This window comes from Sphaerodactylus townsendi, linkage group LG09, assembly GCF_021028975.2.
Source record: "Sphaerodactylus townsendi isolate TG3544 linkage group LG09, MPM_Stown_v2.3, whole genome shotgun sequence".
Taxonomy (NCBI): domain Eukaryota; kingdom Metazoa; phylum Chordata; class Lepidosauria; order Squamata; family Sphaerodactylidae; genus Sphaerodactylus; species Sphaerodactylus townsendi.
In genome coordinates, this window is record NC_059433.1 from 93,832,229 (window position 1) to 93,854,883 (window position 22,655).

The 22,655-nt window shown below is 40.4% G+C and overlaps 1 protein-coding gene across 1 annotated transcript; it reads left to right on the forward strand.

Annotated features, from left to right (window-relative positions):
* The first annotated feature begins 10,286 nt into the window (after positions 1-10,286).
* LOC125439390 (fatty acid-binding protein, adipocyte-like) lies at positions 10,287-16,709 on the forward strand. The gene is made up of 4 exons (XM_048508496.1): positions 10,287-10,442; positions 13,040-13,212; positions 14,030-14,131; positions 16,478-16,709. Exons 1-4 carry the CDS (start codon positions 10,370-10,372, stop codon positions 16,526-16,528), a joined length of 399 nt encoding a protein of 132 aa, XP_048364453.1. The 5' UTR covers positions 10,287-10,369; the 3' UTR covers positions 16,529-16,709.
* The last annotated feature ends 5,946 nt before the right edge of the window (positions 16,710-22,655 follow it).

Below are 22,655 nucleotides of genomic sequence, written 5' to 3' on the forward strand. Positions count from 1 at the left end.
ATCTGGAGAGCCGCAGGTTCCCTACCCCTGCTCTAGGGAACAGTGATTGTTCCAGATGGACCAGCAACCTGTTCACATAATAGGCGTGTTGGTAATATTACAGAATATTCTGTACGTTTGTGTACTAGTCTGCTGGGCTTTGCACTGGATCTTCTATTACATTTCCGGCTCAGCCATAACCATGGCATCACAGCAAACCTGTATTCTCCTCTAAAGCTTATAATAATGGGTTGTTGAAGTAAATGTCACCAATAAGATTTAGTTTTTAATTTAATTTCTTCCAAAATTACATGACTCCATAAATTAATCACCGTGACATCAAATTGTTCGTAGCCCAAGGCTCAGGTTCTTACCGTAAGTAGCTGATGCATCCTTAGAGTTTAGTAATGGTGGAAGTCCAATGGTTCAGTTCTGGGAACTCTGTGGTGAAGTTGGGTATCCCGTAGGGTCTGGGATATTAGGGCTGTGACACCAGTGCCAAGGAGTAGTTGCCTGAAGTTCAGAAAGCCATAGAATCTATTCTAAATGTTAATCAACTTGTCTCTAGATGCTAAATGAGCCTCATCACCTTACAGTGGTGGCGAACCTTTGGCACTCCAGATGTTATGGACTACAATTCCCATCAGCCCCTACAATTGGCCATGCTGGCAGGGGATGATGGGAATTGTAGTCCATAACATCTGGAGTGCCAAAGGTTCGCCACCACGGCTTTAGGATGTTACTTTTTCTGAATTGTCAGAATAATTCCTAAGTACATCAGAATAAGTAGATGACTCCTGGTTTCTGTGTGAAGCTGTAGGTAAGGGGGAATCATTATGAGTCAGATTTGTTTTGTAAAATAAAATTTGTTCTGACTGTACAATTACAATAAAGTTTATCTTTGTTTGGAATGTTGGTCTTGAAAAAACATGAATATTTTTTCCTCAGTCAAATAGCATATACATTTTACGTCAGAAGCAGAAAGTAGAAGGTGGTGGTTACCAAACTCATGGTCTGTTAAAAATACAGCACATTACAACTGATGGTTTTACAAGGGTCAGTAGAGACAGTCACTGTGGTGTGGTGTGGTGGCCAGAGTGTGAAATTAGGATCTAGTCTCCACTGCTTTGACCCTTACTAGGTGAACTGGCCCAGTCACTTTTTCATGCAGCCATACCTACAACACTGGGTTGTTGTAAGGAGGGAGGAAATATGGACACCATTTTGGCCTCCTTGAAGTAAGGGTGACATAAAGATGTGTTGTAAACAGTCTAAAACTACATCCAGCACTAGCTGCCTGCCATCTTGTTCCCCTCTAAGGAGTTGCTGTTCCGCAGCCAGTATAATGACCCATGAGGATGGGAAGACCCTGGAAGAAGTCTGGATTCTTTATGTGTTTTATAACTACATGGGCGAAGATAATCATGTGAGTCTTTTCTACCCAGCCATTCTATCTTCTGGCCAAGTCATAATCAAGTGCGAAAGAACTATGTTGCTGGATCTGCCCGTGCAGTTCTGGTATTCACATATATGCTTGACAAGAATGGCTCAGACTAGCCTGATCTTGCCATTGTCTGCCTTGTTAGTACTTGAATGGGACAATGCTAAGAAAGTCCAGGGCTGTTAGTTTAATTTATTAGATTTGATATCCCGCTCTCCCCTACGGAGCAGGCTCAGAGCAGCTCACAATATATGCAATACAAGTTACATGTAAATACTGCCTAAACTTTTAAAAAATAATTAATCTGTTACACAAAGGCATAGAAAACCACATTTGTTCATCTCCTGCCTTGGAAACCCTTCAGGGTCATCCTACACCGGCTGCAACTGGACAGCACTTTCCACCAATATTTGCATATATGCTGTGAGACTGTACCACAGGAAATCAGCTTCCACACCTTTGTAAGTGCATGTGGATGGGACTTTTTGACTCAGCTGGAGGTATACACAATGATGTTTTCAGTTCAAAGCTGTTTGGAGGATTAAAAGTCTACAGATTCCTAACCCTGGCAATCTTGCTGTGTTGTTGGCAAGCATGATGATAATTCTATGATGCACATTTTTGCAAAGACTGGCTCATGTTAATGTACATTACAGAAACGAACCAAGAGCGTTTTGTTTAAGCTGTTGCAGCAGTGCTGTCAATAATGAAGATATGAGTAACCTTTGCTACTAGTACATCTGTAATGACTCGCTAAATTGCCATTGCTAACATCATGGTCTTCTTTTTTTCTCATCCGTGACTCATGTGGCATGTTAATATTCAAACACCCCTTCCCTCCCACAGCTATTGTTTGCCAAGAAGATCCTGCTTAGGGAGTGGCCTCCTTCCTTCCCACAGGCTGCGAAAGATGTGGATATTGTTGGCCTTTGTATAATGAAAAGAAGATATGTCATTAATCTGAATATTTTGTCAGGGGTTGTGTGCATCTACAAAGCATGGAGTTTCTGTTCCCTTTGTAACCTGTATCCCTATGAATGTGACTACTAACTACTGACTTTTGGTTGATATAGTGTTAGTTACTTAAATTTATAGACTTCAATCATATCCCCCCTCAAATGTCTCTTCTCTAAACTAGAGTCCCAAACGCTGCAGCCTCTCCTCATAAGGAAGGTTCTCCAGTCCCTCAATCATCTTCGTTGCCCTTCTCTGCACTTTTTCTATCTTTTCGATGTTCTTTTTGAGATGTGGTGACCAGAACTGAACACAGTACTCCAAGTGCGGTCGCACCATTGCTTTATATAAGGGCATGACAATCTTTGCAGTTTTATCATCAATTCATTTCCTAATAATCCCCAGCATAGAGTTTACCTTTTTCACAGCTGCCATGCATTGAGTTGACATTCCCATGGAACTATCAACTAAGACGCCCAAATCCCTTTCCTGGTCTGTGACTGATAGCACTGACCCCTGTAGCGTGCATGTGAAGTTTGGATTTTTTGCCCCTATGTGCATCACTTTACATTTTGCTACATTGAACTGCATTTGCCATTTCTTAGCCCGCTAACCTAATTTATAAAGGTCTGCTTGGAGCTCTTCACAATCCTTTGTGGTTTTCACCACCCTACAAAATTTGGTATCATCCGCAAACTTGGCCACCACGCTACCCACCCCTAGTTCCAGGATGACAAAAAGCACTCTCAATAAGTTTGTTCTACTGAATAATACTCAGTAATAAATGTTATAACAACATTATGACACACACACACGCCAAAAAATTATGCAGCCTCCACCAACGTTTTGCCATTCCCATAAACATCTATTGCCAGTAACTGTTAATATAATAATAGTATTTTGTAGGCTTGGATGATGACATGGTTATAGAAGTCAGTGTTTTGCATCGTACTACTTAGGAGGAAGCCTGAAACAATGTCACTTTTCCTAAATGCTTTTAATTAAACAAAAGGGCAACAAGTCTGAAGCATCTGCAGTTTAATATTGAGAGCCAGGAAGACAACTGATTGTGTGATCTACAAGTATTTTAGAGCTGGCATCTCAAATATAAACAAAACTGGTGGTGTTTACTTGTACTTGGGCTGTTTTGTCCATTTCTCCAATACCAAGGTCAAACACTGAGTTAAGTTCCATTTGTCAAGCAGTAGGATGCTGCTAGCTACTTGTTGTGCAATAATATATTTCTAGAGAAACATTCAACAGGGGAAAGATAAACAGGTATACTAGTCACAAGTAGGGATGCCTACTGCCTGGGGACAATAGATCCGGTCACCTTAACAGAGGAAGAATTAGATTTTATTTACCAGGTGATATTTATCTCCATGTTATGAAAAACTTCAGCTGCCTATTTCCAAAGACTAAGCCACTGTTAAAGGAACAGGATTTGTTTTCTCCAGGCATGTTAGCAACTCATTCTACTGTGGGTGGGTGGGGTTGGTCCTTAGACAATCTGATTCAGTTTGCTGTTTCAAATGACAGGCAAGGGCCCAACTCAGCCTGTGAACTTCAACTAAAGAAGTAGACACTGTTCTTTGGCCAAGGCTCATCTAGATGGCACACTGTAAGACACACAGCTGTTTCATCAGGCCTATGGTTCAGGCAGCACTAGTTTGTCATCAAACAGCCTCACCCTCATCCTCTCACCCATCCCATCCCTTCTATAAATGATACGAACTTACTGTATTAAAATGAGATTTTTAGTTACTATTTAGGTTTTTAGAGTTAGGATAGTTGTTGGTTTTAATCTTTAAACTTTATTGGAAAAGTAAGAGCCAGTGTAGTAGTTAAGAGTGGTGGATTCTAAACTGGAGAATTGGGTTCAATACCCCACTTCTTCACCTGAGCAGCATACTTTAATGTGGTGAACCAGGTTTACTTCTCCACTCCTGTACATGAAGCCTGCTGGGTGACCCTGGACTAGTCATAGTTCTCTCAGAACCCTCTCAGTCCCACCTGCCTCACAGAGTATCTGTTGTGGGGAGAGGAAGGGAAGGAGTCTGTAAATTGCTTTGAGACTTGTGGTTGAGAAAAGTGGGATATAAATCCAAACTCTTATCTTCTATTGTATTTATTGCTGTTGGAAGCCACCCTGAGCCCCTGAGGAAGACCAGCATACAAATATTAATATTATAACAGTGGACATGCTTTGTCACATCCATTCCCAGAAAATGCCAAAAAAGATATGTATACCAGCCGTCCCACATATAAGTTTTTTGATAGGGCACCACAATGTCCACTTATGGCTTAATACTAAAAGTTGGGCTTAGTGACTTTGGGTGTACTAGGGAAAGCTGGGAGTTGGTGTGGGCAAGGGCTTTCCTGCTTCTGCCATGCACTGGAATGATCCAGAATTAGGTTCCATAATTTCATCCATAAATTTAACAGATTACTGAGGGATATCCATTCACTTCTGGATGACAGACAAAAGAAGGCCAAAGCAGAGGACATGCAAAAACTTCTAAACTCCTTCCCTTCCTCTCCATACAACAAACACCTTGTGAGGTAGATGGGGCTCAGAGAGTTCTGAAGAACTTACTAGCCAAAGGTCACCCAGCAGGTTTCATTTGTAGAATTGGGAAAACAAATTCAGTTCACCAGATAAGAGTCTGCTGCTCACGTGGACAAGCAAGGAATCAAACATGATTTTCCAGATTAGATTCTCCAGATTAGAGTCACCTGCTCCTAATCACTACACCACAAAAGATTGTTGTAGTTTACACACAGCAGCAAGCTAGGGTTTGGCCAGTTCTCAGGCATCAACTTTTCATTCTCCCTCCCTTTTCTTCCTCATGCACTCCAGTTTTCTCCTTTGTTTTCTCAACTGCAGTACATTGTAAGTTACTCACCTCTGACCCAGGCAAGTTATGGTTTGTGTAAGATGTAGCTTGTCTGCAACCCAAAATAGAAACATTGATCTGATTTGAAGTTTTGAGTTGGGGTTTACAGACTGCAATTTGTGTGACGAGCTACAGTTGGCTACAACTATGCTTCACATAAAAAGAAGAAACATAAGAGGAGAACGATCCACTAGCTGAGTCAGTGACTCTCAAATAGCTGGAAAATGTAGTATGCTGATATCATACAATGCTTCCTTTGTCGTTAAAATTCACCAGCACATTGTGGGAGGCAGAAATGCTACAGGTAAAAGTTCTTTCCATCACTCTAGCCTTATGAGGAAAAAGCTTCACCAGTTGAATTTCCCTGTCATGAAATTGTTAAACTCACAGGCGCTCTGCCAGGAGAAAGGTGGAACCATACTCCAGCTGAGGCTGTCCCCCTGGTCTCTTTAACCTTTGTTTGTTCCAGAGAATAATAGGCATCATTTCCCCCCTCTAGAATCCCAGTGATTACAAAACTGAAATCATTTCCCCTTAAACAAAATGACAAGGGGGAGGAGAGGGAACCCAGCAAGAGTAAGAGGTAAAAGCCAGAAGAATGAAAATTTCCAGGAACAAAGTTCAGACAGACCTTTTCCTTTCTAAAGTGTGTGAAAGATTCAAGCTCCTACCAGTGATGTCCAATCATTCAAGCTGAAAATCTCCTGTGTGCAAACTTCCTCACAATGTTTTTAAAAACCTTCACTTTTAACAGAACACTCAGCATTACTCTAAAATGATATTTCCAATGCTTTTGTTTGAAACATGTATGCTGTTGTACCTCTTTCACATGGCTATTTCCTGATCCTTGTTGACAGCCCAACAATTACAAAATTAGCTAAATTACCAAAAATATGCTTTCCTTGGCTGACTCAGTTCTGCTAAGATTTTTTTTAAATTTATGCCCCATTTTCTCCCCAATGGAAAACCAAAATAGTTTACAACATTGTTCTCCCATTTTCATTTTATCCTCACAACAAACAGGCTTGGAGAAAAATGTCCTGTCCCTTGAACTGTAGCTTGCTGTGTGAAAATGGACAGCTGAAGCTTTTCATGGCATAGAGGTAAATAACATCGTTTGGTAGACCACATCCCCATAAGCTTCTGTTAAAGAGACAGGACATTTTTCCCCAAGCTGTTAGCAACCATATCTGTAAGGTGGGCAGTCTGGCGAGCCCAAATTCACTCAGCACATTTCCATGGCGGACTGGAGATTCAAATCTTTCAGATCTTTAACCATTATGCATGCTGGGGATAAGGTGTGGTGAACTGCTAATCTTGCAGTACAATTCCAGATAGTGCTACACCCTTCTAAATGAAGGCTTATGGCCAAGTAGACATTCCATGGTCGGACTAAGAGAAAGGGGCAAACAGTTTCTTCACACAAACGCTCAGACATTTCCCCTGGCAAAAATTGCACAGGAGGGAAGTCGACCCCCCGCTGTTTGGAGACAAACAGAGCAATAGAGTTCTTTTAAGGTGAGTTCCTCAGTTCTTGGTGTGTCACAGTAATTCAGGTTGGGCACCCCAACTGAACTTGTGTCACAGGTTACATCTAGTTTAGACATTAGGGAATTTAACTCTGGTTGGAAATGCACAGTTGGCCATTCCAGTACTCCAGCTGTGATCATTTCACTGCCCAGCTCCCCAATCTAAATGTGATCATTAAGTGTACTGAACTGAATGGCAAATATTTTCTGTTACCACCACTATGAAAAGAATAGAGAACAAGCCTAAGGTGATATTCTCAACACCTTACTCAGGTCTGTTCAATGGAGCTTACTCCCAGGAAAGTATTTACAGGATTGCTCTGTTAATCCAGTCCATTCTGACCATGTTGAATAGCACAAAAGTTGCTATTGATGTTAAATGATGCATTTGACAAGGAAGTCAACTGTAGACAGGCACCAACAGTGGCTACCCAGCCCAAATGCTGTCAACTATAAAATCACAAAACCATTCAAAATACTGTATTATACTGTGAACAAACCATCGATTTAAGTATGTGTGTGCTCATGTTAAGAAAAAATTAAGCATTATGAAAAGGGAATGTTTGATTTCCAAAAAAAACACTGTTGCAAAGATCATACATCACTCCATTAGATACTATGTCTTAGTGTTCCTTCACCCAGCTCTGTTAAATTGTCACATCCTCTTTTTTAGACAGATCACATGTGATGCACTTTGCTAGCAGTAGCCAACCCTTGCAAGAATTATAAGCACGACAGCCCTGACACATGCTAGGGTATTATTTAAGATATGTCACATGAGTAAGGTTGCGGATTTTTTGACCTGATCATCATACGTGTGACTGGAGAGGCACCTTAAAACTGTTTGAGGGCCCAACTCTGCTGCAGAGTATGCCTTCAGAGTATGTCTTCCCTCCTTTCTATCACATGTTGTTATCATGAGTAAAACAGTTTGTAGGCAAGGGGGCTGTTTATACATGCATCTGGATAGCAGACCCCCCACAGTTATTTTTTGCTCATAAAAATAATATGGAAGGTGAGGCTGTAGCCCCATAATACCACTGTTGCCACAGACTTGGGGGCCCAAGTGATTTTAAAGATGAGTCACACATGGAACCACCAATCTGACTCATATCACACATCTTTTAAGTAAATATCATTGAGTGGACATTGGAAAGAAGAGGTAGCCTAGGCTAGCAATCTTGATACTGTTTTCCTTCAAGTAAGCCCCACTTAATAGAATGGGGCTTACTTCTGACTAGAATTGCTGAGGATTTCTCTCTGTTTGACCCCAGTAATCAGTAGTCTAATATGATTGCCAGAGGAAAATTCTTACATCTAGGACTTTTAAATAAGTATGGGGAAGATTTCATTTTTACCTCAGCTTTCTTCCAAGAAACTCAGTAAGGATTGGAAACTTTTAAATTGGCCCTTATCACTGTTTGATCTGCCACCAGTTATCAGGTGTTGTTATTTCAACTGTCCACTTCCACTCAGTAAGTTCTATTAAAGAGATAGGACACTTTTTTCCTGTCCAGTTGGCAACTATAAGGATCATATGTTCAAACATGTTATTCTGTAGCTGCCTACTAATTAGTATGCTTAGAGATTGCAACAGTCCAAACTCAGGAATTGTAAATGTCAGAATTAATTGCAGTCATGTGATTCTCATGACTATTGTGGTTTACGGATTACACCCATGGCTCTTAAATAATTTTGCAATCCACTAGAACACCTGTTTTCCTTGTTGTAATCATTCATAATTCAGGTGCCACACCTTGGCAGATCTGAACTTTTAGATCACAGCCTTTAATCCTCATACTCTGGAGTAGCTCACTGACCCTATTACACATAGTCTACTCTGCTCAATTTACTTTTTGTCTGCAAGCTTCTAAGCTTTGAGTTAACAGAAGTTCCATTTTGGAGATCTTTGATGTAACCCATTAAAGGCATTTCCAGGATATTTTAAACTTTGTAACTCAAATTGTAAGCATTTGTAATAACATACTTATATAGTGTTAGAGCAGGATAAAATCTGGCAGGATGTAAGAACATAAGAAAAACTCTGTTGAATCAGGCCAGTGATCCGTCAGGGCCAGCATCCTGTTTTCCACAGTGGCCAACTGGGTGGTCTAGAAAACCTACAAGCAGAGCTCCAGAGCTCAAAGTATTCCCTTGCTTTTGGTCTCTCACAACTGGTAGACTACTTCTGTGGACTACCTCTGCCCATGGATGTTCCACTGACTTGTCCTGGCTAGCAGCTATTGATTGGCCTATCCTCCATTATAATCATTCCAAAAGGTTAATGTTGTGTAACAAAAATAACCATGACTGTAATGGCTCCTGAAAGATTTTACTCCAGCATAAGCTTTGATGGGCTAGAGCCCATTTCAGATACAGATACAATGGCAGACATTTATATGATTAGAATCAGTGAGCTACGACATGCAGGAAGTACAAACATGTGCATGTAAAGGGCTGTCAAGTCACAGCCAATTTAACGCAATCCAATAGGCTTCTTAAAATAAGAAACTAGATGGTTTTCTGTTGCCTTCCTCTGCATAATGATTCTGGCATTCCCTGGTGGTCTCCCACCCAAGTACTAACCAGGGTTGATTCTGCTAAGTTTCTGAGATCTGACAAGATTGGGCCAGCCTGGGCCATCCATGACAGGGCAAGAAGTACAGAATGAGACAGAACTGTGTAAAAAAATAAAAATACAGAGACAGAGACAGTTCAAAATAGCAGTACTTGCCTCCATCAACTTTCAAGCCATCTAAGGGAGCAGTCATCAGCACATACTATGACAATGAATTGTATAAATTCTGTTTTAGGTGATCAGTTATGAATTTTGTGTCTCCTCCTATATTTATTACCTACAAGTTTCAGCATTTTAGGAGAGAAAGTAACAGTCACTGAAGTAACATCCTTTGTAACTGTATTGAAATATCTTTATAAACTGTTGTTGATTTAATGTACTAGCACAGTATTTTCAGGGTCAGACCATGTTCTGAGCCCTTTGGGGGAGGGCGGTATAAAAGTGGAACAAATAAATAAATAAATAAATAAATGTTTGTCTCAAGAGTATACACACAAGCTTGTTGAATATCTAGTAATGTCTTTTCTGCCATATTCAAATTAATCAAAGACAGGTAAAAGAGAAATGGGGATAATCCTTTCAGTGAGTATGTATGTCTTTTAAAAAGTGATCATTTTAGTCACTGTGAACTGTCACTGTGAATCATGGAGGGGGACAGCCCCCACGGGTCAATGAGTGTGTAGCAAAAGGACTGTGATATTCCTTTTCAGCCAAAGAACACATTGAATAAACATAACCTAATTGCCAGAACAGATCTGTTAAGTGCTGACAATATAGTAAGTGCCAACAACTGCAAAAGTCTTGTAGCACTATGACCTACTGAGAAAGGAGGAAAAACTGGTAATTGGAGTTCCAGATGGCCACTGTTGCTATTGGCTAATCTTAGAGGGTCACATGACAAGGCTTCTTTTTAAAGTCATCCTTAGTGAGTGAGAGCAGTGTTGGTATTTCTCTGGAAGGTTTAGGAAAGGTGCTTAGTGAATCATCCAAAATGTGTGAGCAGTTTGTGGGAATATGGAAGCTGGTTTCCAGTGAGAATTTTGATGATTACATGAAAGAACTTGGTAAGTAGTATTGATGGATTGTTTGATGTGATGATCTTTCACTTTATTTTGTTTTTTTTCCTTATACAGAGTTGTGTTCTTGCTGTTTCAGTATCAAAATAAGCTTTATTCTGTAATCCTAAATTCTTCACATCCCTTGAGAGATAACGCTGGTGTATCATTTCTAAGCTGTTCACTGCCTAAATAAAGATTTTTTTTTCTTTTGAAGAAGCAGAATGCTACAGTTCTTGCTTAGCTATTCAAATTCTGCCAGCTCTGTCTGGAGAAAGTCCTGGAGATGGTGCCTGTGAAGGGTGGAATGTAAGGAGCTAAGCTCCTTCCTCCAGAGAAACTGATCTCTGTAGTATGGGATCAGTTGTAATCCTGGGAGAACTCCTGGTCCTATGCATGTCTCTTCAAGTATCTTACATTTTTAGGCTTTCAAATCTTTCTAACCACAAATGCGCTTCCTGAAAGAATCTAAGCTTATTCTAGAGAACTTGAACTCTGCAATAGTTTACTGCATTGAGCAATCTCCTGTGAAATGTTGCTCTGTCAAAAATGTCATTTAAAAGAAGGCTTCAGCGTCTTGCTAAGCAAGAGAATGCTGAGACTACAATAGCTGTGTGTGGCCAGTGGCTGTTCAAACTATCTTGGGATTACTGTGCAGAATGATTACCAAGATAAGACCCTAAAGAATGTGAAGGGCTGTCCCTCATGGTTTAGTTCAGTTTAGATGGTTTCCTTGAGGAATGTATGAGGCTTTAGCTGTGGGGAAGCAGTTGTGTCTTAGTGAATCCCCTACAAGAATGCAGAGGCCTGAATTAACAGTTGTGAATGATCCAGGTGAGAACTTTTCTGGACAGTGCCTGTTAATGATCTGAAGGGCTGTTCAATTTGACCCTGCCTATGTGAGTACATCCCACAGTACAACAAAGAGACCACTTTTAAGATCCTAGGGTTAGTCTGACCTAATTATTACACAGTCTGAAAGTAGCTTCATATCTTCTTATCCCTGAGTTTTTCCAGCAATAAATTTCATCATTAAAAAAAATACTAAGGCAAGGGTGATTGTTTTTTGCATAAAAGTGTTCTTAACTTTTCTAATTCCCCCCAAGTTTGCTACTTGTCTCTTCAGTGTTGGCAGTATTCAACTGGTTGGATGGTGCCCTTCCAAAATCAAGAAATTGTGTTACTGCTTGGAATCCGGTGCTGATTCAGATTTACTCAACTGGTTATATCAGTAATTCTCAACCTGTGGGTTGGGACCCCTTTGGGGGCTGAACAACCCTTTCACAGGGGTCACCTAAGACTCTCTGCATCAGTGTTCTCCATCTGTAAAATGGATAAATGTTAGGGTTGGGGGTCACCACAACATGAGGAACTGTATTAAAGGGTTGCGGCATTAGGAAGGTTGAGAACCACTGGGTTAGATGGTGCCCTTCCAAACTCAAGAAATTATGTTACTGCCTTGCCTGGAATCCGGTGCTGATTCACATAAACTCAAGTGACTTGTCAGATGATCAAACTCTGCTTTGTCTGGCTGCTTCCAGGATGGCCCTGTTGGTTTGATTAGACAGCTGTTTGTTTAGTTTATTTACTTTATTTATATCCTGCCCTTCTCCCCAATGGTGACCGAACCAGCTTACATTGTTCTCTTCTCCCCCATTTTATTTTCATAACAATAGCCCTATGAAGTAGGTCAGGCTGATACTATGTGATTGGCCAAGATTGCCCAGGAAGTTTCCATGGCAGAGTGGATGTTCAAACCTAGGTTTCTCAGATCCTAATCTGACACTTTACTACATTACATTGACTCCTGAGTTGTGCAATAAATGTTCTCAGAATGTTCTTCATTAATTAAAACCAATCATTGAAGTATATATTCTCTATCTTGTCATGTATTTTGTAAGAGGTCCAGCAAAGTTGGAACATAAGCTTAAAGGTAGAAAAATATGTGATTTAGCCAAAGTAGATCCAGTTCTATACTAAAGTGGGAAGGAATATTTGAAATATGCAGAAGGAATGGTATGGCAGATTGTACTCCCTCACCATGTTTCCCCTTTTTGAAATAGCTACTCACCAGTTATTTGTTCTGATGGGCCTTCATATCCAGGATTCATCTTTATTCAGAGAAATACTTGGATAAAAGCAGATTTTTCTTTATGTTCAGCACCCATCTTCTATATTTCAATGCTGTGTTTTAAATATCTTTTTGCTACCTCCCACACTAACGTTGGATTTTTTCATGCCCAAGATGAAGCTGTTCTTCCATTGGGATAAGCGGAATCATTACTACCCTGTTTCTCCAAAAATAAGACATCCCCTGAGAATGAGACGTAGTAGAGGTTTTGCTGAAGTGCTAAATATAAAACATCCCCCAAAAGTAAGACGTAGCAAAGTTTTTGTTTGGAAGCATGCCCGTCGAACAGAACACCAGAGCATGCAGTTGTGGAATGGGAAAAAAAGACATCTCCTGAAAATAAGACATAGCACATCTTTGGGAGCAAAAATTAATATAAGACACTGTCTTATTTTTGGAGGAACACGGTAATACAGTAAGACGGTTGAGGTGGTAAGGAAAGTATCCGAACCTGATGATATTTTTTTGTTTCTAGGTGTGGGCTACGCTACGAGAAAGATAGCTGCTGTTGCCAAGCCTAATGTCGTTATCAGTTGCAAGGGGGATGTCATAACCATCAAAACGGAAAGTACTTTCAAGAACACAGAGATTAGTTTCAAGCTGGGAGAAGAATTTGATGAGACAACAGCAGATGATAGGAAAGTGAAGGTTAGTTCTGTACTGTCTCTGAAAGCTATTACAGGTTTGTGTGTATACTTCAAGATGGACTAACACTAAGGATTCGTGTAGCTTAAAGGTGCTTGGAGGTAGGCTACACCTGAGTGGAAGATGCAAGCAAAGATTTTGGTTTCCTTAACCAAGTGTGCAGCATTCTGGCAACTGATAAGAAGTTGTTGGGCCTCATGACTACCTCCCTGCTCACTCATCTAATCTGTTATCTTAAGTTACTGACAGCACATACAGGATTATGGCTATATGAATCGAAAGCATGGGTAACATGCTATTGTTCCAGTAATAATCCATGGTTTAAATCACACCTAGGGGTATGGTGTTGGCTTATCTTACAGGCCCAGTGTCTTGCTAAATTACTGATAAAAGGGCAATCTTGTTGCAACAGTTCTATGTAGTTATCTAGACTTCTCAACCACCATCCCACCTCACCTTCCAGTCTGCTCTCAGCTGTGTAACCTTGATCAACATTCCTTCTGACTAGCATTGAACTTTTTTCACCAAAGTCCAGTCTTGGCAGTTGTAAGTCTAACATTCTTCTTCTGGAACTTCTTCATACATCACCTGAACTTGAAACAGACTAACCATAGTTTAAGAAGTCCATTAGATTTTGTCTAATGTGGCATTTGTGTATGTGTGTATGTCACCATGATAGAGTGATAGCTGTCGTTACAGCTTCTCAATTTAGTTAATTCTTAGCTACGTTTCAACCATGGTTTGGGTATTTTGGTAGATACATGCCCTAACCCAAGCATGATCCTCTAGTTAAAGAATAATTGCTCCCTTCTCTTAACAGAGTACTGTGACACTAGAAAATGGATCTCTCAATCACGTGCAGAAATGGGATGGGAAACAGACCACAATTAAAAGAAAGGTAGCTGATGGAAAGTTGATTGTGGTGAGTTCACTTTATTTTCCAGGAGCTGTATGGACAAATGTCAAAATTATTGACTAATACAGAGGGAAAATGAAAACGGAAGTAAATATGAAGTTCCAGCAAGCAAGATTCATAGTATATAGCATACTGTATGGTATGTACTATACTAGAGCTCCAGAAGCCACCTCTTATATCCAATACACTGAAATGTTCTTTGAAAATATTTAAATATACACCACTTTGTGCTAAAACAAAACATGAACTTTTCCACTGTACTATTCATCTTTCACAGATGTGGTGCTGCTTTGCACTTGTAGCAGAAAAGTTAGGATTTATATATGAGCTAAGTCAAATGCAACTTAGGGCCTCAGCATTTTTTAAAAAATTAAGTAACTTGTCTTGGTAATGCCACGAGCCCACTTAATTTGACGAAGCTTAGGGCCTGAGCATGTCTTAATTGGGCCCTGCAGAAAAGGCACTACCACAATGGTGGGAATGACGGCTATGGGGCAGCTTGGCTTGATATGCCTTCTTCTATTTGGCTGGCCTAAATATGTGAACCAGCCTGAGGTTTCCTAGCCAGTTATGTTAGTTATTAGACACAACCAAATTTCCTGCAGAACTTGGTACATGTCCATGCTTGCGAAGGACCTACCTTGCACACAACATACCAAGGGAGGATCCAGGCACTTTGATGAAAGAATATTGTATTCTTGCAATACAGAGATTAAGGGAAACCTGTGTACCAGGTTCTTCTGTTCTCAACATTTATTCACCACATCATACAACCGTTTGGAGTTGTCTAAAACTGTAAACAACAAAATATCCAAAACTAGAAATGAAATATAGTCGAACAAAATGGCAGCAGGTGACTAGAAGCTCAGCAGAATAAGTGCAGTCTTGTGAGACTGAGAAATTGCTACTGCCATTTTAGAGAAAATTCCATAATTAAGGGCCAACCAGGGTTGCCAACCACCAATTGGAACCTGGAGTTCTCCTGAAGTTATAAGCGATCTCCAGGCAATAGAGATCAGTTCCCCTGGGGTGGATAGCACAGCCTCATCCCTACTGCTCTCCCTACCTTCTTCATGCTCCACCCCTAAACATCCAGGAAATTCCCCATCTGAAGTCGGCAATCCTAAACTCCCCACAGTAAAAGCTCAACTCCTAACTGATGACTTTCTGGCACTGATTGTTCCTGAGGTGGGACTTCATTGGCTGATTTAAAAGGGAAAGAAGAAGGCAAAGGTGCTACTATTGGTATCAAAAAGATATATATCCTGCAAAGCAAAAGCAGGTACTTGTTTAGCAATTGGTCGTAGCAATTGGTAACGTAGAAAACATAATTAAAGTAAGTGTGATGGCCTATATAGGTCAATGGTTACACAGTGGGTAGTGATATTCCAAGCTGTCTTGAGATGCACCCCACACACTCATCCAATCTAGAAGTTATATAGGTACAAAGTAAATGAAGCCAGGACTGTGTAAACTATGCTTAATATAAGACTCAGATTCTTTTAGAGCAGTTTGAATTCTGGGGGAAGGCCAGCAGCCTGGGAGAATCTTGAAAACCAGAGGGCTACATCAACAAGAGCTATTGAAATGGAACTACTAAATGGAACTACTGGAGGGGATAATTAGAAAAAACCTGTTCCTTTTTTTCCTGTACTTCTTAAGGATGCAAATGATTCTGCACAGGCTGTACCATAATTTGTCTTATATTGCTTGTACTCTTGCAGTACAACTCTATGCAAAATCAACTTTACACTAGATTTTAACTAGTTTGTTTAAAGCTTGGATCTCCCTAGACCAGGGGTAGGGAACCTGCGGCTCTCCAGATGTTCAGGAACTACAATTCCCATCAGCCCCTACCAGCATGGCCAATTGGCCATGCTGACAGAGGCTGATGGGAATTGTAGTTCCTGAACATCTGGAGAGCCGCAGGTTCCCTACCCCTGCCCTAGACAGAGCATTCAATCAGGTAGGGGTCAGGACTGAGAAAGTCCTGACCCTAGTCAAGACAGTTGGATAAACTTTGGGCCAGGGACCACCAGTAGATTTTCAGATGAAGACCATAAAGCTCTTGCAAGTGTGTACTGAAGAAAGTGATCCTGAAGCTACAAGGGTCCTAGGCCATGTAGGACTTTGATCAGCACCCAAAACTTGAACCTGATCTAGTATACAACTGGAAGCCAATTGTGAAAGTTCTTAATGTCCAACTAAGAAAATGGGATGTGTAATATTGATAATTGGAATTGGGTGCAAAGCTTTGATATTTGTTGTTGAAATCAGGAGCTGCTCTCTTTGGAAGAGTTTTGTTGCTTAAACTTATACTCATACTCCCACTGGTGTGTGTTTTTCTTTTAGGAGTGCTCAATGAACAATGTTGTCTGCACTAGAATCTATGAGAAGGCATGAAGACTCTTGCCAGTTGATGGATAGAACCTTGAAGCCAAAGATAAATGTCAATTCACAGGGCAACAGCCCTGCAAGGCTAATTGTTTCCAAGAACTGACTTGTTTACTGGCCAACTCCAAAGCAACCTTGTATCATCTGAAGAATTGTGGTTATTCAATAAAAATGCTCACCTTGGGGAAAAGATGAAGCTGTTCTCATACTTTATGAAAGATGCAGATGGGATGCTCAGTGAAGAATTTCAGGTTCTCTTTGTGGGATGTGCCAAGTTTTGCTTACCTGCTTTCAAACAGCAGGGCATAATCATTCTGGTTGTACTTCTATGTTCCATTAGCTTGAGGGATATTCAAAACTGTACAGTTAAGAGTGCCTAGGCATATCAAGATAATCAAACTGAAAATGGCAGAATACACTTTTTCAAGCTGAATTGTAGAAATCTGGTCTCTCTTCTCCCCTTCTTTCGCAAGCTAATAGCATCCTCTGCCTTGCATGTAGGCTATATGAAGAAAACTTGTGAATGGCTGCTCCCACACAAAGATCTTCCTCTGCTTTGACTTCCAAACTGAACAGTGTGTGTGTTTATTTTCAGAGCTTATGCATGATGATATGTAATCATCCTGTTCCCAGGTTTTCCATGTCCTCAATCTAACCTTGCTTTTTCTTACCATTGGGACTCGAACCAATGTGCAAAAATAACAAAATACAGTTTACATTATTAAAAGAATGGAGAATTTCCTCAAGGAAGAGGCATTTATGCATTCAAAACTTCTTATGGAATGAATTCCAGAAAATTGTCCATATTTGGTAGTTAAGATTTCTTTGAACAAGTTCAGCCTTTAAGGGTACCACAGATTTCAATCAGAGTACTTCAGCCCCAATTCTCTCTCCTCTGATCTTTACTCATATTTGGAGGGAAACCATAATTCAAACAGATCTGCTTGTCTTCTAAAAGGGGGGTATATTTTACCACCCCACATTTTGTATTTTATCACTTAATCACCTCACTGTGGGTACCATTGTCCCAGTATCTTTTTCCTGCCTTAACATTTTATGAAAACTATACACTGCCTTTCTGCCCTCACAAGGGTCATGGAATCAGTTAACAAATTACAACATGATATGATTACATTTTTAAACAAAACAATTGCCACACACTATTAAAGCAATTAAAACGAGAGCTTAAAACACATGCAAAGTCATAAACTACAACAATGAGACCACTGGGCAGAAAGGAGGTATCACTAATGGAACATCAAAACAAATGAACAAAAAAAGCTGAGCATGAATTGATGTCCCTGGGGAAATAGTTCCAGGGTTCTTGTGCCACTACTGATAAGGCTTCTTCCCAAGTTGCTGCCCATCTAATTTCAGAAAACAGAGTCTCTGAAAATAGTCAAGTAGTTTCAGAAAGGAGTAGGTGGTCCCTCAGGAATGTGGTCCCAACCCACTATAAGTCTTTGAAGGTTAACACAGCACATTGAATAGTGCCCAGAAACAAACTGAGAGCTAGTGTAGATGGGCCAAAATTGGAATAGTATGGTCCCTACAATCAACTCCAGTCAGCACCCTTGCTGCAGCTTTCTGTTCCAGTTGAAGGTCGCAAAGGGCAGTCCCATATAGCTTCCATGGAAAAGTAGGAGTTTGAATTTAGGTATCCCAGAGTCTAATCTGACACCCAAATCTGACACATTACACTGGCTCAAGTTCACATGAAGCAGCCTTATGGAATCAGAATGTTGGCATAAATGGTCCATCTCATCTACTCTGACTATCAATGGTTTGCTGGGGTTTTAGGTGAAAGTCTTTTGCATCCGATGATCTCTTCTCTAGAGTTTCCAAGACTGAACCTAGGGCCTTTAACATTGAGCCAGGTCCTTCTCTGGATGCAGTAGGAAATACAGATTGACTATCTTAGCAGTGTTGTTAAGTGCCAGACATTGATCTAGGAGACTCAGGTTGAATGCCAGCTCTGATTTAGAAGTTTACTGGATGACTTGGGCCAGCCACACGCTTTCAGTCCAACCTAACTCACAAGGTTATGGAGAGGACAAAATGGAGACTAGGAGATGACATATGCTGATTGGATTCTAATTTGGGAGAAAAGTTGGGATATAAAGATGAAATAATATCCTCAATCCTATCCTTCCTCCAGGATGAGGCAACTCATCCTGCCACTTCACCCTCACAGGCTGGCATAACATTTGTCTAATTAGCAATGTCTACTCTACCTGGCATAGTTTGTGCCATCTGTGAGGTATCAAACTCTGTTGGGGGATTGAGTGAGTCTTGCAGCACTGTCAGTCCAAAGTGATGCATGTTTGACTTAATATGCAATGAGAAACTTGTCTCGCCTTGACCAGACTCTTTGTTTATGCATCCTGCTTTAAACTCTGTTACCTGAAGAATGTATGTATGGTTATTCATTTCTATTGCCTGATGTCTTTCATGTCTCGAATAACTCAAAGTCGGCAACTTTTCACAATTAGGAGCCAGACATCATCAAAATTCAAAGTAAGACATCGTCTCAGATAACTTTTCCTACCTTAGCTGCTCTTCTGATTCTCATTCAAATATTTTATGGAATGAGAGCATAGTCTGAAAGTGTGAGATCATGCTCATAATATACTCAAGGGGCTGCCTAGATTGCTTGGTTAGAGGCTTTCTTTAAAAGACAGTTTATGGCCAGATCCATTCACCTTCCCCTCATCTATGTATTTCAGGCATTCAGAGTGCCACCATGGCTCATTCCGCACATGCAGAATAATGCACTTTTAAACTGCTTTCAGTGCTCTTTGAAGCTGTGCGGAATAGCAAAATCCACTTGCAAACAGTTGTGAAAGTGGTTTGAAAACGCATTATTTTGCATGTGCGGAAGGGGCCCATGTTTCTTGTCTTACAGATATTTTAGGTATCAGACACAGATGTGACTGGAGCTTTTACTCCAAAATGACCAAGCAACACATTGCCAAATTTCCCCTGTTATTTGGGAGGCACATTTTAACAACTTTTTTAAATAACACATTTTAATAACACATTTTAACTGCCAATCTCCCCTCTGTGAACCTGCCTCTCTCTGACAGTTTGCCCCATTGGACAAGATTGTTCTACTAATAAATCACCTACAGCAGTGGTGGTGAACCTATGGCCCGGGTGCCAGAGGTGGCTCTCAGAGCCCTCTCTGTGGGTACGTGCTCACAGAGTGCATCATGTGGGGGGGGGGGAGCACTGTTAAATCCCACTGATTTTCATGGGAAGAACTAAAGCGCAATCCTTTACCTGAGAGTAAGCTCAGTTACTGGCAATGGGGCTTGCTTCTGAGTAAACCATCCTAGGGTCATGATTCACCTGTCCGAAGAGTTGCACAGTTGCTTCAAAGCAAAGCAAAGACTACCACCAAGCTTACTTCCGAGTAGCGCGCGCCTCGGAGCCAACCGTTTTTTTTAAACGAAAACCTCAGTATTCAGGTTAAATTGCCGTGTTGGCACTTTGCGATAAATAAGTGGGTTTTGGGTTGCAATTTGGGCACTCGGTCTCAAAAAGGTTTGCCATCACTGACCTACAGGCTGGAAAGGCTGCTGGCCAGATTATGTCCCTCCTGACTTGTTTAAAACTAACCATTTCTGGTGGGCTTCAGCACTTGCTAAATTATTCATGGTTACAGATGGATGTGTGAATAGCCCTACCAATGGAGGCAGGCTATTGTTTTACCAATCAGCAAGAAAAAAGGATACCAAGGATCTTCCAAATTACTAGCCAATTAGCCTCTTATCTGTGTTAAGTAATGCTGTTCATCTGCTCCTAAAACTGGAAACATGATGGATCAAAGACTCTTCTGTCATGGATCCTGAACATATTGGTTTTAGAAAGGAGAATCAACTTTGCACCATGGTCATGTCTTGCACCATGACAAGTACACTTCTCAAAGGGTCTATGCTGCATTTGCCAATCTGTTAACAGCATTTGAGTCAGTCTTCCACAGACAACTCTGGAAGAAATTGGAGGCCACCTCAACATCACCTAGGCTTTTATTCCTTTCTAACCCCAAAATAAAAACATACCAATGATCTATTGGGGATATTTGGAGTGTGTTGCATTTTTAAATGTTTAAATTGAGTTCTTGGCAGCCTACTTGGTTTTCCCCCCTTTTCTCCTCCCAACAGTCCTGTGAAGTATGTTCAGCTGAGACCAGAAATGCACTCAAAGCAAAATCTAATCAAATAACATTGTCCAAATCCTTTGTCCTGGTGAATTACTTAAAAATCATGTGATTGCAGGAAGCTATTAGTAATCTTGGCAAGTGTATCACTCTCCGGCTCTGTGGGCAAGAGATAGTACACTATTTGTCCTTTTCCCTAATTTACTCAGAGGATGGAATGACTGTGATACTGTGGAGTTCTCTTTTGTTCAAGTTGCAATACTTCTTTCTGGAACAGGGAAACAATATTTTAGATTTTTATAAATAAAAAAAACCCTCTAGGTTGTATCTTATCAGCTTTTCCACTTGATTCTTCCATTTCTCCTTTTCACTTTAGCCCTGTGTGTCTTTAGTTGACTGACTGACTGACTGATTGTTTGATTGATTGATTCAATTTGTATCCTGCTCTCCCCTGAAGGGCTCAGGACATCGTACAACAATGGTATAAACAGTAAAGTTCACATGGGATCCATGATGACATAGCTTTGTTGATGTCTTGTTCTCTGCTTTTTCTCTAGTAGGAAAACTGGAGATTGCAGTCCACTGTCAGTCTGTTAACTGGGTACTGAAGATATAGGGAGTGTGGCAGAACAGTCTTGCTGACCCACAAGAGCTGGTCCATTCAGTCCTCTGAAACATCTAGGTGCTCAGTTTCTGTCTTAAGCCTCTCCATCAGGTTTGGATTAAGTTTTGAAACATTGATTTAAATTGTGATTTTATTGTATTTATTATGGAACATGGGAAGCTATCCTGAGACCATGAGGTTCCCATATGATTAAGTAAAAGAACTCACTCCAAGGAAATTCAAAAGCACCTATTGTATTGGACTCGTGCACAGGCATGCCTCATGCATACCTAGGCTGGTAAATGTGAATTTTTTGTAAAGGCCATACCACAGATTCACACCACAAATATTTCTCCACAGGGAGTTTTCTTCTGTTTTTCAATAATCACTTTTTTTTCACCTTGGCATTCCAGAATATTTCCCCTGGTTTGATTGCTTTTCCAGTTAAATGCTAAACCTTATCAGGTTTATTTTTAAAAATTAATTTGCAATTTCTATCCCACATTTCCATCAGTTCTGCTTAGTGATTAATAACATATGTGAAACAATTAGAAGAAAAAAAAATCAGAATAAAACAGAGAATCCCACAATAATTTACACTGAGAAACCCTAGTTTACCCTCCACAGAGATCCTCATCTAGTTACATTTCTAGCTGAATGCCAAAACCTGATACTGTCATAGACAAATGCATCATGTGTCATATAAAACACTTTAAAGACTTTCAATGTGCATATGTGAAAGTGAGAAATTCAGTTAGGAGAAGGCTTCTATCAGGACATTTGAGAATCAAGCTAGACAGTGAATTTACAATGAATATTTTTATTTCCTTGCTTTTATATGTCACCTGTCAACAGATATTCTGTCAACAGGCTTTCATTGTTGTTGTCCACCCCCATTGTTTTTCCATGGAGTGATACATATTTGTTAATGACTTCCCATATTTTAACATGTCTAATGTGTGGAAAAGCATACTATTAGTTCCACGCTGCTCCCCCTTATGTGCTCACTTGGTGAAATGGACAAGGTAGGCCAACCAGGTAAGGCAGGTTCACTGATACCAGGAAACATTTCTTAATCTGCATCCTTTTCCTGTTGCCTCAGCAGCTACATCTTAAAGGTGCTGATTGTGGGACTGGGATTTAAAAGGATGTATATAGCGATACAAGTATGTATACAGCAATAATGTTGTTTTTAAGAACAACATCATCTGTGCAATTCAGCTTTACTGTACAAGCAGAGAAAAGGGGTATTGAAATGAGTGGATTAGAAAGCTTCCCATGAGGTTGCATCTAAGTCAAGTTGTTGGGCAGGACAGAAAGATGTGAAAATGAAATTTAAAACGACAGAAGTACAACCTAGTGATAAACAT

Bases quoted from the DNA above. Each gene is read 5' to 3' on its own strand.
- LOC125439390 (XM_048508496.1), top strand. From the start codon at position 10,370: ATGTGTGAGCAGTTTGTGGGAATATGGAAGCTGGTTTCCAGTGAGAAT. The intron at 10,443-13,039 runs GTAAGTAGTATT...TTTTGTTTCTAG, and splicing joins TGATTACATGAAAGAACTTG to GTGTGGGCTACGCTACGAGA. The intron at 14,132-16,477 runs GTGAGTTCACTT...TTTTTCTTTTAG, and splicing joins CTGATGGAAAGTTGATTGTG to GAGTGCTCAATGAACAATGT.